A 15,126-nucleotide genomic window follows, 5' to 3' on the forward strand; every position below is an offset into this window, starting at 1 on the left:
GTGTGAAGTGAGGCCAGAGCCGGCAGGGGGGCCGCGTTCTGATCCTGCTGTGTTTCTTCTGTCTCCCCTCAAGTGGCCTCCTGGCAATTCAAACTATGAGCTGAGGCCCTGGGCTCTGTTCCGGATGCAATTTTCTCTCATCTCCCAAGACAACCCAGTGAGCCCAAGGCCATCCTGCCATCTTCTGTGGCAGCAGGGAGAACCCAGGAGACGGAGTGTGGCCAGAATGTGACACAGCCTTCATCTTCACGTATTTATTCTCAGAACATACAAACTCATCTTCTCAGAGAATAAAAAACAGAAATTTCACTCAGTGACTTCAAGATGGGCACAGCCGGCTCACCCTGTCCCCACGTCTACTAAAAAAATTCCCTGGGAGAGGGGTGTCTAAAGCACCCAGCACCCCTTGGCACAGGGGCCGTGCACAGCTCAAAACAAGGCTCTCAACTGGTTTTATAATCCAAAAGGACAAACGGCTGCCAAAGTGACAGAGTCCAAGGTCCTTCACCCTCACCATGCCAGGCCCCCTGGGGTCAGCTTGGGCAGCGACCCAGCTGCCGCTTCCGCAGTCAGGTCCGTGCCAAAGAGGTGACGCCAGGCAGCCAGGCTTTCGTTCAGTTTGTGAGGCAACACCAACTGGCTGCCCCCACGACGGCAAGAGCTGAAGGCCCAGTGCAATCCCGACGGCCTCTGGAGGGGCAGAGCTGGGCCAGAATCCAGGGTACTTTGTTCTCCCTGCCCCTGTAGCAGGCTCCTCTCCCACTGCAGCCCCACACTCAGGCCCACAGACCTGAGGTAGCGGCCAAGGAGTCTGATTGTTCCCTAAGGCCCCGTGAGAGTGAGGACCTGGAAAGAAAGATTCGAGGGTCCTGAGGAACAGGCTCCAGAACATGCCCTGAAACTGACGGGAAGTGTGCTGTGTCAGGCAAAGATAGTCTCTTCCCGGCGCTTCTTGGTGAGGATGGTGCCGGGCTTGTGCTGGGCGTCTGGGTGGTTGGCTAGCTCTGGGGGGCAGGAGGACACTGGGCTCTCCAAGATGGCTTGCTTCAGCTCATAGAACACAGCGGAGTCCTCTTTGGTGAGGAAGGTGATGGCCACACCACTCTTGCCAGCTCGTCCCGTGCGGCCAATGCGGTGGATGTAATCTGGGGAGGGGGAGGAATGCCACTGAGGATACCAGGTTCACTTCGACAGCCATCACCCACCCCAGCCCACCTTTGAGGGCAGTCGATACCGCTCGAGCCACCTGACCCTGTAGCAGCCACCATGCTCTTCCCACTACCGATGGTAGTCATCTACCACAGCCAGCCCAAGAGCAGCCCTGCGCCATGCTTCCCCACAGCCTAGGACTCTGTCCCTGGTACGGAGACGACACACCCACGGGAGACAGGAGCAGAGCTCATTTCAGTGGGACAAGCAATCCCAGACTCGGAGCTGTGAGGAACCAGCACCCAACAAGTAGCCGCCCTTTACCTGAGTGGAAGCTGCCTTCCCCTGCACGTACCTTCAATGTTTTTGGCCATATCATAGTTGACAACCATAGACACATCTTGGATGTCAATACCACGACCTGCCACATCTGTAGCCACCAAAATGTCCTTGGCCCCAGCCTTGAGGTTGGACAGTGCAAACTCTCGCTGCTCCTGGCCTTTCCCACCGTGTAGCGTGCAAGCATTGTACTGTTGGGAGAATGGTGAGGTGAGGAAGAACAGCGGGGTCATGGAAAGACAAAGAAGTTACAGGGGTAAAGACTTCTTTGTAGACATCGAGGGGGGGCTGCAGAGCAGCAGGGTGGAAGGGGAAGGAAAAAGGAGAGAGGATGAGTGCAACTGAAAGCAAGAGGACCCGCAAGCTGGAGAAAGGGAAGGGAGAGAACAGGGTGTGGTATGGCCGGGGCAGACAAAGGTCAAAGGTAAAGCAGCTGGGGGGCAGGACAGGTGGAGCCAGAGAGAAGGGAAGTCATCAAAGAGAGCATGAGGCTGAGATGAGGGTGGCAAGCAGGGACCAAGACACCTAAGGAAGCCCAAGTGTTGAGTGGAGAGGACACACCCTCCCCTTCGAACCCCAAAAGCAGGACTAAAGGCAATGGTCACCCCCATCTCCCTCCTGATCACACCACCCCCTTTCTCAAACATGTATCAACACAAAGAACTCTGATCCACCATTCCACAGCCTCAGATCTGGCCAGGATGTGCATCTCGAAACCTATCCCGGGCTCAGCCCCCTTGGAGGAAGACCCAAGGCAGCTCTGGCTGGCACTGCTGATCTGGACAGGGAATCACAGCAAGAGACCCAGTCCTTCATCCCCATCAAGCCGCCTCTTCCCTCAGGCCCTGACTTGTATATTAAAGAGGTTAATGATGGAATAGAACTGAAGGGGCCCCCTATTTTGAGAAAGCCCACTCGGTTCTCCCCTGCCAGACACACCCCCATCTTCTCCAGGGATTTCGCCAAAACATCACAGCCCTTCTTCTGGTTGACAAAAATGATAATGGGTGGATCAAAGCCCTGTTCCAAGATTGCCAGCAGCTTTTTCCTGGGGAAAAGAGGAAAAGGAGAAAAATGAGAAGCATACTTCCGTGAGATGGTCACCGTGGTCTACCACGACCAATCCCATAACCTTCAAGCCCATGGCACCCCCAACAAGAAAACGGCAGATCTTAAACACAGCAGAACATTCATCCTCCAACCCTCATACTGAAAAAAGCCCCTTCTTCATCATGTTCTTGCTGGTTCAGCTGCCCCCGTACCTCTTTTCTGACTCTGACATGAGGAAGACCTTCTGTTCCACACGTTCGTGGGGCTTGCCCGCAGAGCCAATGTATACCACAGCCGGTCGCCGAAGATAGCTCCGGGCCAGACGCTCCACCGCCGGGGGCATGGTGGCCGTGAACATGACTGTCTACGAAAACAGGAAGCTCAGCCCTGGGCCTGGGCATACACTGCCATGTCTCCCCCACTGCCACAGGTAGCAGAGCCTGGGCTAAAGAACCTACAGCGAGCCACAGAGTACCACCAAGAAGTACAAGTACCGCCAGAAGAGATCGTGTCCTTTGCCTTCCCCCTTCTTCCCTCAGTACCTGTTCACCAAGGTCCTTTACATCCTACAATGGCAGGAAGGCCTGAGAGCATTTGCTGGCACCCCTGGTGGGGACCAGCATGAGGCCTTGGAATCATTTTCTAGGGCACAGCCAATGGCTCCACTGCTAGGACTTCCAGAGGGCAGACATGCTGGCAACTGTACTCTGGGCCCACCCGGGGCACGAAGGGCCTCAGAGCAGGTATGGAACCATGCCCCCATTTCCCGGCTAGGGAAGCAGCCTTACTTGGCGGTACTTGTGTTTTCCTGACTCGAAGTTGGCCAACATCTTCTCCGGGTCCTCAGCCTCATCTGTGTCTGGCTTCTGGTTGCTGACAGGCATGTGCTCCAGGATCTTCTGGACGTCTGGCTCAAAGCCCATGTCGATCATTCGGTCGGCCTCGTCCAGAACCACATAGGTACAGCGGCTCAGCACAAGGTAACGGTTCTCCAGCACGTCAATCAGACGTCCTGGGGTAGCGATCACAATCTGGAGGGCACAGTGGAGATACATGCAGCCACAGCATGCACCTCTTTCTTCTCCCTCCTGTGAACCATCCACCTGCTTGGGCATCCCATGCTAAGGAACTTGGACCCTGACCTCCAGTTAGGATCGGTAGCAAAGGTTCCTAAGAACTAGCACAAAATCACTGTTGTCACCTTGGATTTTTTTTTTTTTTTTTAAAGGAATGAATAGGGTCCCTGAAAAAGGTCCCAGAGTTAGACAGAAGAGGCAAAATCAGAAGGAACTTTCTTAGACAGAAGAAGGACTAAAGGCAACTATGGAGAGGATTACATAAAAGGATTATGGCAAAAAGTCTGTGAAAGACTCAATTCCTGCATCAGAGTTCTTGTAAAAAACTCTCTTCCCCCACCCTGAGAAGACATGGTCTATGGCAGAGTAAGAGCACAGGCTTCAGATACAAACCTCAGCTCTGCTCACTGCCAGCTGTGACTCTGGGCAAGTTACTGACCTGAGCCCCAGCTTCCCCCTCACAATGGAGGTACTCTACCTACCATACATACAAGCCAATCCTTTTCTTCAGTTTACTGTACATCCGTGGCAGAAACTAGAAACATAGCCCCCAAACGAAGAGCCCCCAAACAGCAGGCTGGCTGCCAGCTGGGTGAACGAACCTCACAGCCCATGCGCAGCCTGAAGCCCTGGTCTTCTCTGGAGATGCCGCCAATGACGGCCACAGTGCGGATGCCCAGTGGCTTTCCAAACTTGATGGTCTCTTCCTCAATCTGCTGAGCCAACTCACGAGTGGGGGCCAGAATGATGGCGTAAGGGCCCTGGTCTGACTCTTCGATCCTGTGGTAAATGGGGCATCCCACAGTTCCATGAGCTTTGGTTCTCATCCAACCACAAACAGGAGCAAGACAAAGTCACTCTTAAGGGTAGCTATGGAGATGGGGAGGGTGGTGGGAAAAGGATGCAAAGATCTCACTTAAAAATCAGAGACTCCAGGGCAACCCTCTTGGGTCCCCTCCCTCTTTGGGAGCTTTGAACTATCACTTTACTATCGCTCAATAAACTTTACTTTGCTGCCCTCCAAAAAAAAAGAAAAAAGAAAAAAGAAAAAAATCAGAGACTCCAGGACAGCCAAGTTCTTCAGGGAGTGGTCCTGGCCAACCAAATCATGTATTCCTTTGATACTGTGATCCAATCATTCCTTAATATCTGACCCAGACCAAAGAAGGTGGCTTCTGATTATAGACTTAAAAGAAAGAAACCAAACAGGGGCACCAGGCTGACTCAGTTGGAAGAGCATGTGACTACTGACTGCGAGGTCATGAGTTCGAGCCCCACATTAGGTGCAGAGATTTCTTAAAAATAGGGGCACCTGGCCTCTGCCTTCGGCTCGGGTCATGATCCCGGGGTCCTGGGATCAAGCCCCGCATCGGGCTCTCTGCTCAGCAGGGAGCCTGCTTCCCCATCTCTCTCTGCCTACTTGTGATCTCTCTCTGCCAAATAAATAAAAAATATTAAAAAAAAATAAAAAATAAAAAATAGGGGCACCTGGGTGGCTTGGTCAGTTAGGCATCCAACTCTTGATCTCAGCTCAGGTCTTGATCTCAAGGTTATGAGTTTATGCCCCATGTGAGTTCAAGCCCCGTGTTAAACAAACATTGGTTAAAAAATGAATAAGGGGCGCATGGGTGGCTCAGTCATGAAGTGTCTGCCTTCGGCTCGGGTCGTGATCTAGGGTCCTGGGATGGAGCCCCACATCGGGCTCCCTGCTCAGCGGGGAATCTGCTTCTCCCTCTCCCACTCCCCCTGCTTGTGTTCCCTCTCTCGCTGTCAAATAAACAAATAAAATCTTTAAAAAATAAGTAAATAAAATAAAATAAAAATAAAAATAAATACAGGGACACCTGGGTAGGTCTGTTGGTTAAGAAGTCTGCCTTTGGCTCAGGTCATGATCCCAGGGTCCTGGGATCGAGTCCCACATCGGGCTTTTTTCTCAACAGGGAGCCTACTTCTCCCTCTGCCTGCCACTCCCCACTTGTACGTGCTCTCTCACACACAAATAAATAAAATCTTTTAAACAAATACATACATACATACATACATAAAACTTATTTTAAAAAAAGAAAAAGAAAACCAAAGGCTCATTTGCCACTGTGACCTTTCCCACCCAGCCAAACCCACACCAACAGGTGCCCACTGACCCCACCTGTCAATTTTGGGCAGAGTGGTGATCCAGACCAGCAACGGGATGAGAAAGGCTGCTGTCTTGCCACTACCGGTCTCAGCTACACCAATGATGTCACGATTCTGCAGCCCAATGGGGATTGCCTGACGCTGGATAGGTGTCGGTTCCTGCAGGGACCCAGAGAGAGGGATGGGTACAGATGGAGCTCTGAGCCCTGGACTACTGCTGACAGAAGTGGGCCCGTGTGCCGGCACAGGATGAAGAAACCAGCACACAGGGAGGAAACATAGTCACCAGAGGCCAATACTTCCACCAGAAAGGGACAGAGAGGGTTACCTGAGTGCTCCCTGGCACAGAAGGCACCACACAGAGGAGCAAAGGAACAAAGCTCTCTGTTCCCAAATGAAGCCTATTTCCCCTGAAACGTAGGAACATGTCAGGTCTTCTGAGCCAATCTGCCCCTCCTTACCTTGTAGCCACACTTATCGATGACCTCCAAGATATGTGGGGGCAGAGAAGAGTCCTTCCAGGACCGGATGGGATTGGGGATCTTGCCACCTTTGGTGGTGATACTATAGTCCTCTCTGAAGATCCGCCAGTCCCTGTCTGTCATCTCATCCAACTTCTTCTGGGACCAGTGCCGATCATCCCAGCGCTGCTTGGCTTCCTTCTTACGGAGCTTGCGGAGTCTGGCCCTGGAGCGACATGAGGGGCAAGTGCGATCAGTACCCTGCAGCTCCTTTTTGCAGGCGCTGGGCTCTGGCCAACCACCCCCAGCCCCGCTGCTCACTCCTCCTGCTCCTTTTCTTCCAGCGTCCGCCTCTTCTCCATGAGGTCTCCATAGAAACGCGACTGCTCTCGCTTCTGCTGCTTCAGGTCGATGCCTGCGATGAAGCCGCGCCCCAGCAACTGCACCTGGTGCCGCTCCTTGTACCTGAGGTGGAGGTGGAGGGAGAAAAGCAGAGGCGGTGACAGCGGCAGGGAAGAGCAGACTAGCAGTACGTCCTGATCCATCCAACCTTCCCAGCCGGGGCCTTTCCTCACCCAAAGAGCTGGCTGCCTACACGACGGCCAATATCTTACTTCTCTATCCGTAGCTGCCAGCTCTCTCTAGGACCAGCTGAAGAGACTAGTTTACAAGACTTAGCACTCAGGCCCGGAGCCACTCACAGGGGGTTGTAGTCAATGGACGTGTCCTCAGAGGCATCCCACTCAAAGACAAACTTGCGGTCATTGAGATGCCGCGTGCGGCGCCGCTTCTTGATGCCACCCAGGTAACGTTCCTGCCCAGGGACAAAAAGGGAAACTCGAGGCCCAGCCAGGCTCACATACAGAGATCAGGAGGGCTCGAGAGCCGAGCCAAATTTCCGTGGTGGGTGGGGGAACTGAACACGGAACCAAGGCCTGCACCTTAATGGCATGCAGCTCCTTGCTCTTATCCTTCTCCTCCCGGATCTTCTGCCGCCCTTCTTCATCCTCATTTCCATTGGTCTCCCGCTCCATCCTCTCCCTGCGTTCCCGACGCTCCCGTTCCTGAGGGTCTTCTGCAGACCAAGGAAAGCAAAGCCGCAGAAGAGCTCAGTGCAAGAAAAGAGAGGGCGCAGAGAGGATGCGGACAGCAAATGAGAAGGGGCAGCTCTACGACACAAGGGAAATGGAGACCTAACACAAAGTCTTCTCATCAACTCCCCCATCCCTCCCCCTTCCAAACCCCAGACCAAACCGGTTTCCCACCCTCCTGAGTGACTGAGTGACAGGACAATCCCATCCCAATCCTACCCTGCCTGGGGGCTACACAGGGGAGGGAAACGAACCCAACATTTTCCTGCCCAAGTCTTGGAACTGTTTTCTTTTTTTCCGCTCTTCCTCGAGCATCCTCTGCCGCTCTTCCACCTCCTGCTGCCGTCGCTTTAGGGCTTCAGCCTCTCGTTCTGCTTTCGAGAGGAACTTGGGCTGCAAAACAGATTGGAACTGTATATAAAAGACACAGGAGCAGGATATAATCGCACCACTGATGAGGAGGTGGCAGGGAGCCCAACAGTATTTGCTCAGGCATTACACCTGGTAAGGAAAACACGGATAGGTCAAGGACCCCGCTATGGCCTGAACTATGTCCCCCTCAAAATTTGTATGTCAAAGCCCTAATGCTCAGGACCTCAGCGTATGACTGTATTTAGAGACAGAGCCTTTAAAGACGTATTTAAGGTAAAATGAGGCTCTTCTGGTGGACCCTAAACCAACTGAGAGGTGTCCTTTTAGACACACAGAGACAGTGGGGACACGCCCACACAGAGGGAAGATCATGTGAGAACAGAGAAGACATCCACCTACAAGCCAAGGAGAGAGGTCGCAGAAGAAACAACCCTACAGACATCCATCTCGGCTTCTAGCCTCCAGAACGGTGAGAAAATTTATTCCTGTTGTTTCTGTCCCTCAGTCTACAATGTTCTGTTAGCGCAGCCCTGCCAACTCACAGAGACCCCCACATTCTCACCTTAGCCTCAGCTTCTTCCTCAGCCTTTTTCTTGGCCAAAAGTTCCTCCAGGGATAATGGCTGTGCCTGAAGATAAAACACAAGACTTCAGTCAATAAAGGCTCTCTCCCTTTGGAGATCAGTAACGGAGAACTTGAACTGAAGAGGAAGATGAGAGAAATCTTTCCTCTCCTTTACCTTAGGCTTCTTATCACCGTGTTCATCCTCTTCATCCTTCTTAGAGTCTCTATCTTTCCGAGATTTAAAATCTTTTCCTCGACCAGGAGATAAGCTTTAAGGAAAAGGCAGGAAAGGTCCATATCACTCTCTTAACCCCGCCCCTCAATGAGGGCCAGGCTGAGCCCCAGAAAGGATGGAAGTTTTTCCATGATTCCACAAGACTGGCCCATGGCCATCTATCATACCCTGAAGCTTCCTTCACAGGCATGGTCACTGTCTGTTCTGAAACCTCATGATGGCCCTGTCTTGGCCCCATTCTATCTGATTCTCCTTTTCCCAAACTCATCTCTTCTCACAAGTGGGTCTTCAGTACCAAGGGCAAAAACATCTCTTCCAAATAGCAGGTGCACATTGACATCCTACTTAACTTTATAATACAGAATGAGTTTAGTCTACAAGGTCCCCCCAACCCATGTACCTTTCCCAGATATTGCTCTGTATCTGCTCTGTGTCCCCATTCTCCCTTCCTAGCAGTCCCCTGATCCCCTGATTCCCCCACAACTGCTACAAGCCCAATCTACAAGAGATCTTAAACAACCCTCTTATTTGTTATGGAATTACATCCTTTGCCCTGAATTCTAACCTACACACTCATAAAACTTTGTATAAAAACTTTGTATACAAAGTTTCCAAGGGAAAGAGATCAAGATGCTGGAGCATTAAGCCATCCCAACAGATACAGGCTGTCTATCTTGGATAGAAACCCAAATGGTCCAATTGAGCTAAGAGAACGTTTTATAGGCTGGTAACCCTCCCAAACTAATTTCTAACCTTTAAGAACAAGCTGACCCTAAATGATTGTGACCCAAGAAACTGCTTATAGCATCTAAGGATACACACCTTCTAAAAAAGACAGCTCTGCAATCACTGCCAGTAGAAGTCGCTAAGAACTATTTACTTTCCTATGCCACTGAGCCAGCTTAGAGGCAGACGTTAACAGATGGGACCATTTTCCTAAAGCCCACTCCCATTCTCTCAGGTACCTGGATCGCTTACGGTCCTTGTCCCGTCTGTGCCCATCCTTGTCCCGGTCTCGGTCCTTCTTATTCCGATCACGCTCTTTATCCCGTTCTCGTTCTTTATGCCTTCGCTCTCTAAAGACAACAAATTTAAGAAATCATGTAGTATTAGCACAGTATCCAGCTTCACTGCAGCACTAAAGAGGTTCTCATGCTCTTTTCTCCACGAAGTAATATTTTACAAATTGGGGTATATGTGTCCAGGGGAAGCTATAAGGAAATTCTATGAAAGTCTTGTAAGGGAGCCTGGGTGGCTCAGTCATTAGGCATCTGCCTTTGGCTCAGGTCATGATCTCAGGGTCCTGCGGCTGAGCCCTGCATCGGGCTCCCTGCTCAACGGGAAGCCTGTTTCTCCCTCTCCCACTCCCCTTGCTTGTGTTCCCTCTCTCACTGTCTCTCTCTGTCAAATAAATAAAATCTTAAAAAAAAAAAAAAAGAAAGAAAAGAAAAGTTTTCTAGATCAGAGCTGTACTACTGAGCATTAATGGCAACAATGGGCCACAGCCTATGCAAAGAGAGGGACTATCCTTGATCATCTGGACCTTCATCTTACAAGTTCCCTCTTAATTTTTTTTTTTAACCCACACTATTTTATTTGGGGATGTTTTTACTTGATACAATACAGTCCTATTTACCAAAGTAATTTAAACCAATCTGAAGTGGGGATCAGCAAACTTTTTCTTTTTTTTTTTTGGATTTTTATTTACTTATTTGACAGACTACAAGTAGGCAGAGAGGCAGGTAGAGAAAGAGGGTGGGGAAGCAGGCTCCCTGCTGAGCAGAGAGCCTGATGCAGAGCTCAATCCCAGGACCCTGAGATCATGACCTGAGCTGAAGGCAGAGGCTTAACCCACTGAGCCACCCAGGCGCCCCAGCAAACTTTTTCTGTAAGGGACCATACAATAAATATTTTAGACTTTATAGACCATAAAGTCTCTACCACAAGTATTCAGTTTTGCTTAGCATGAAAACAGCTATAGATAATATGTAAACAAAAGAGCGTGGCTATTTTCCAAAGAAGTTTATTTATAAATCCCTCTTAATTTTTGTAAAAGCTACTGAGTTGGGGCGCCAGGGTGGCTCAGTGGGTTAGAGCCTCTGCCTTCAGCTTGGGTCATGATCCTGGGGTCCTGGGAATGAGCCCCACATCAGGCTCTCTGCTCAGCGGGGAGCCTGCTTCCCCGCCCCTCTCTCTGCCTGCCTCTCTGCCTACTTGTGATCTGTCTAATAAATAAATAAAATCTTTAAAAGAAAGAGCTACTGGGTTACTAGGTATAGAGAAATATATGAAAGACTGTAGAGAAATATAAGAAATATATGAAAGACTGTAGAGAAATATATGAAAGTCCTAATACTGGAGGCATGAGAGGAACCAAGAATGAGGAAGTTTGAAATGTACTCTCCCTTCCCATATAAGACATGCAAAGTTACTTTACCTTTCTGTAGACTTGGATCGGGAACGCGAGCGAGAACGGCTGCCTCCCCGACGCCGATCCCTTGAACGATGCCGCTTCCTGTCTTTAGATGGGGAAGATTTCCTATCCCGGTCTCTATCTCGCTCTCTGTCAGGAGTCCGAGATCGCTTCCTTTCTTCCTTGGAAGGTGATGCATCCCGGTCCTTTTTGTCAGCTAGCTCTCCTGCCATCTGTCATGGATAAGAGGAATACTTATTATGTACTAGGTACCGCTCTAAACTGTTTATATATAATCTACTTAATCTCAAAATGACCCTATGAGGTAGATATACTGGAAAGCCTACTTTTTAAAAAATATTTTATTTATTATTTATTTGACAGAGAGAGAGAGAGAGAGAGTGAGCGAGAACACAAGCAGGAGGAGTGGCAGGCAGAGGGAAAGGGAGAAGCAGATTCCCCACTGAGCAAGGAGCCCAATGCAGGACTGGATCCCAGGATGCTGACATCATGACCTGGGCCCAAGGCAGATGCTTAACAGCTGAGCCACCCAAGCATTTTAAGAATGCCTACTTAATAGATGAGGAAATGGAAGCTCAGGTAGGTAAGTTCTCTTGAGTTCACAAAGAAAGTTCAAAAGAGGGAAAAAAAGTTTAACTTTAAGATTTGAGATTATAACCAGGACCTCAAAGAAAACTTAAATTTAAGTGGAGAAACAAACTCACTTTCACCCAGATCAAAAGAAATGTACTTTTCATTATGTAATGGGAAAAACTTTGTGGTGGGCACACAGAACCTCTATGCACTTTTTTTTTGGGGGGGGGGAGGGCAACTCACTGTGAATCTGTAATTATTTCAGAATAGAAAGAAAAAAAGAAAGGTACCAAAAAGTAAAGGTCACAGACAGCCTGACTGGCACTCCCTACTCAGATTCTCACAGCCTGGACTACTACCCTGTCCCATGAATTTGTTCTGTGCAGGAATTTGTTCTGTGCCCCTCCTGCCTACAGGACACTGAACACCATGTTGCACTGTCAACTGTCCTTCAGACTACAAAATCTGCTTCAGCCAGAAGCTAAAATGACACTAAGTCTGAATCTACCTCTACTCCATCACCATCACCATCACCTTAAGACTCAGAATACATTTCTCGGAAATTATTTTATCCCCAAATAATTTGGTTGGAATAGCAGCTCCCCAGGCATTCGCTTCTGATCTCCTTTCCTCATATAATATTCTGCCATATATGTTTAAGAAAGGGTAATGTGTAGGGGTGCCTGGGTGGCTCAGTGGGTTAAAGCCTCTACCTTCGGCTCAGGTCATGATCCCAGGGTCCTGGGATTGAGCACCGCATCGGGCTCTCCGCTCAGCAGGGAGCCTGCTTCCTCCTCTCTCTCTGCCTGCTTCTCTGCCTGCTTGTGATCTCTGTCTGTCAAATAAATAAATAAAATCTTAAAAAAAAAAAAAAAAGAAAGGGTAATGTGTAAAGAAAAGATAAATGAACAAGTATCACTTTCAAAGGTGAAGACAACCCATCTTGCTTCACAACTGTCTGAGAAATGACTCAATATTCTATATTAGTACATCATGCAGTTATACTTATATCTCTTCTATTTAGAACCCTAGAGAACAATCCAGAAGAAAGGTATCTTCGCTATAAAGCATCCTCGACATCACTCACTCTTTCAACAAATATTCACTGAGCACCCAGTAGGTACCAGAAATTGTTCTACCTCTGGAGATATGGCAGTAAAAAGTCTCTGATCTCATAATGCTTAAATTCCAATGAAGCAGATAACAAGCAGAAGAGAATTTCAAACAGTAATGAGAATAAACAGGATAAAACAGGGTGGATATGACAAGGAAGGGCAAGAATGAGAGAGGGCTCAAGAAAGAATTTTTTAGATGACATGTAAGCTGAGACTTGAATGATGGGAAAGAGACTGCGAAGATCAGGGAAAAGATCTTGTTGGGTAGAAGGGACAGCAAGAACTAAGACACTGGGGCAAGAACTAGCTCAGCATGTTTGCCAATTAAAAAAAGACTTGTGTGGCTGAGTGACAGTGATTGGGGGGGTTGGGGGGTCCTGAAGACTGATTCAAGCTGAGTTCAGGGAGACTGTCAGGAGTCAGCTCATGGAAATGTGTTTTAGACCAGGAGAAAGGAAAGTGGATTTCAACCTAACAGCAACAGGAACTTTAAAGGGTGTTAAACAGGAAGTGATGTGATCTAATTTTACATTTTTAAAGAATTTGGTGACTTGCAAGAAAATATAGAATAGGGAGGCAAGAGTAGAAACAGGACCACTGAGAATGCCATTTAGTAGTCTAGGCAAGAGATGACAGTAGCTTCTTCTAAGAAAGTGGCAATGGAGATGGAAAGAAGTAGAGAGCTTCAGGATAAACTTGTTGGCCAAGCTCACGGGCCTTAACTGATGAAGGGAGAAAGGGAAAAAGGAGACACAAAGATAACTCCAAATTTAAGATTTGACCAATGGTTCATGGTGCCATTAGTGACCAGAAATGACAGGAGAAGGAAAAGACTTAGGAAGAAACCAAAAGTTTCATTTTGAAAATGCAATTCTAGAACTCAGGAGAACCTAGAGACAAAAATTTGAGTTATCAATATATAAATGGCTTTTAAAGCCATGGGACACTAAATAATATTACCTAGGTAGGCAGTATAGTTAAGAATGAAATAGAAGAGAACCAGGATTAAACTCTGCACAACACTGTAACATTTAGAGGTCAGGCAAAGGAGGAGCCAGAGAAAAAGACTGGGAAGAAGCAACAGCCAGTTAGAAAGGGGGGAAAAAAGTAAGTATGACACCACAGATGCCAAAAGTGTGTTTCAAGGAGTAGCAACTTTTCCAAGTGGAAAAAGACTAGGAGATAGAGGAGTGACCACTGCAGCTGGAAAAATGGAGATGGTTGGTGACCTGGACAAGAGCTGTTTTGACAGCCTGGAGAAAAATAGACACCTGAGTGGAGTGGGTTTAGAAGAGAATGAGAAGTGAGAATAAGGAAACAGTAAATATGGGCAACTTTTATTATGGATTATACTTATCACAGGGGCCTGATAACCAGGCTTACCCTGATCATCGCTTCCCAGCAACCTTCCTTGCAAACCTCCAGGTCTCTGAGTTCCTCAGTTCTTGTAGGGTAGGGGCAGATCCTCTTTCTCATCCAATTAAATATTTATCGAGCATCTACTATTTGCAAGACACCGTGCTAGATATTGTGTTGAGTTACAAAAGGAAATCAGGAAGATCCTGTCCAAAGGTAGGTTACAGAACAATAGAGGGTATGAGGCACTTACCAAGATGAAGGCTCAGATGAAGTATTATAGGAATTCAAAGAATTTTTTTTTTTCATTTGCAAAAGAGGATTTGGAAAGATCTGTGGAGGAAGTGGCTCTTGAGCATTTAAGTATAGGTAGAATTTGAAGATGTGTAATTGAGGGTGCGGAAAAGTCATTCCCAGCAAAAGAATAATACAGGAAGCGCAGAGGCGGGAAAGCATGACTGATTCTGGGAGAAAAGCCAAAGTCCCAGTTTGGCTGGCGCAAGGGCTACTCGAAACATGAAGGAATAAGCTCGAATGGAGGGTATCACAGGTGCTGTGTGCTCACGGGCAAAAGTCTGGCCCGTAACTTCGTCCAGGGACCTGGCCTGTGTCCCCAGGAGCCAACACTCCGCCCTGGGGCCCGCGCCCCTTCGCTCCAGCCCGCCAGAGCTCTCCGGGCTCGTGCCTCTACCCTGAAGCGTTCTTCCCCGCCTCGTCCCGGAGGCAGGGGCCACCGCCGTGCCCCCACTCTCGCCCTCTCTGCAAGCTCGTGGTGACCGCCTCCATCGCTCGGGACTCACCACTCTGAGTCTGAACCGCCCAACGCGGCCTCAACGTCTCCGAGCAGTCGCCATCTTTCCCGTTTCCTGGTCGCCGAGATGCGTTCCCCGGCCGCGAGGCAAGCTGGGAAGGCGAGTTCCCGGTGCAAGGCAGCGTGGGCCAACATCGGGGGCCTGAGAACTACTAATACCACAATGCACCGCGCGAGGGCCGGCCCCGGGCCGAGGGGTCTGCTGGGCAATGTGGTTCTCCAAACATCTGAATCTGCGGGAGTTAAAGAGTTACCTGTGGGTTTGCTTCCAGCCGAAGATTCTCTCGCCACGCAGTCTTCCTTGGAATATACTGGTCTTCCCAGACAGTCATGAGCTGTGGCTTATGACGAAGGAATTTAAGGACTT

At 49.1% G+C, this 15,126-nt stretch overlaps 1 protein-coding gene across 2 annotated transcripts; it reads right to left on the minus strand.

The window, feature by feature from the left end:
- Nucleotides 1–239: 239 nt before the first annotated feature.
- Nucleotides 240–14,837, minus strand: DDX23 (DEAD-box helicase 23). 2 transcript variants are annotated; one of them, XM_046013453.1, is made up of 17 exons: nt 14,749–14,837; nt 10,908–11,116; nt 9,436–9,546; nt 8,411–8,504; nt 8,234–8,299; nt 7,554–7,692; nt 7,150–7,283; nt 6,910–7,022; nt 6,530–6,673; nt 6,209–6,434; nt 5,761–5,906; nt 4,217–4,394; nt 3,327–3,569; nt 2,751–2,902; nt 2,428–2,536; nt 1,505–1,679; nt 240–1,145 (listed from the first exon to the last, which is right to left on the minus strand). In XM_046013453.1, the coding sequence occupies exons 2-17, from the start codon at nt 11,114–11,116 to the stop codon at nt 922–924; spliced, it is 2,463 nt and encodes an 820-aa protein (XP_045869409.1). In that variant the 5' UTR covers nt 14,749–14,837; the 3' UTR covers nt 240–921. The 2 variants fall into 2 exon arrangements, with proteins under 2 accessions (XP_045869409.1, XP_045869410.1); XM_046013454.1 differs by lacking the exon at nt 14,749–14,837 and adding an exon at nt 12,191–12,209.
- Nucleotides 14,838–15,126: the final 289 nt, after the last annotated feature.

This window comes from Meles meles, chromosome 7, assembly GCF_922984935.1.
Source record: "Meles meles chromosome 7, mMelMel3.1 paternal haplotype, whole genome shotgun sequence".
Classification (NCBI taxonomy): Eukaryota; Metazoa; Chordata; class Mammalia; order Carnivora; family Mustelidae; genus Meles; species Meles meles.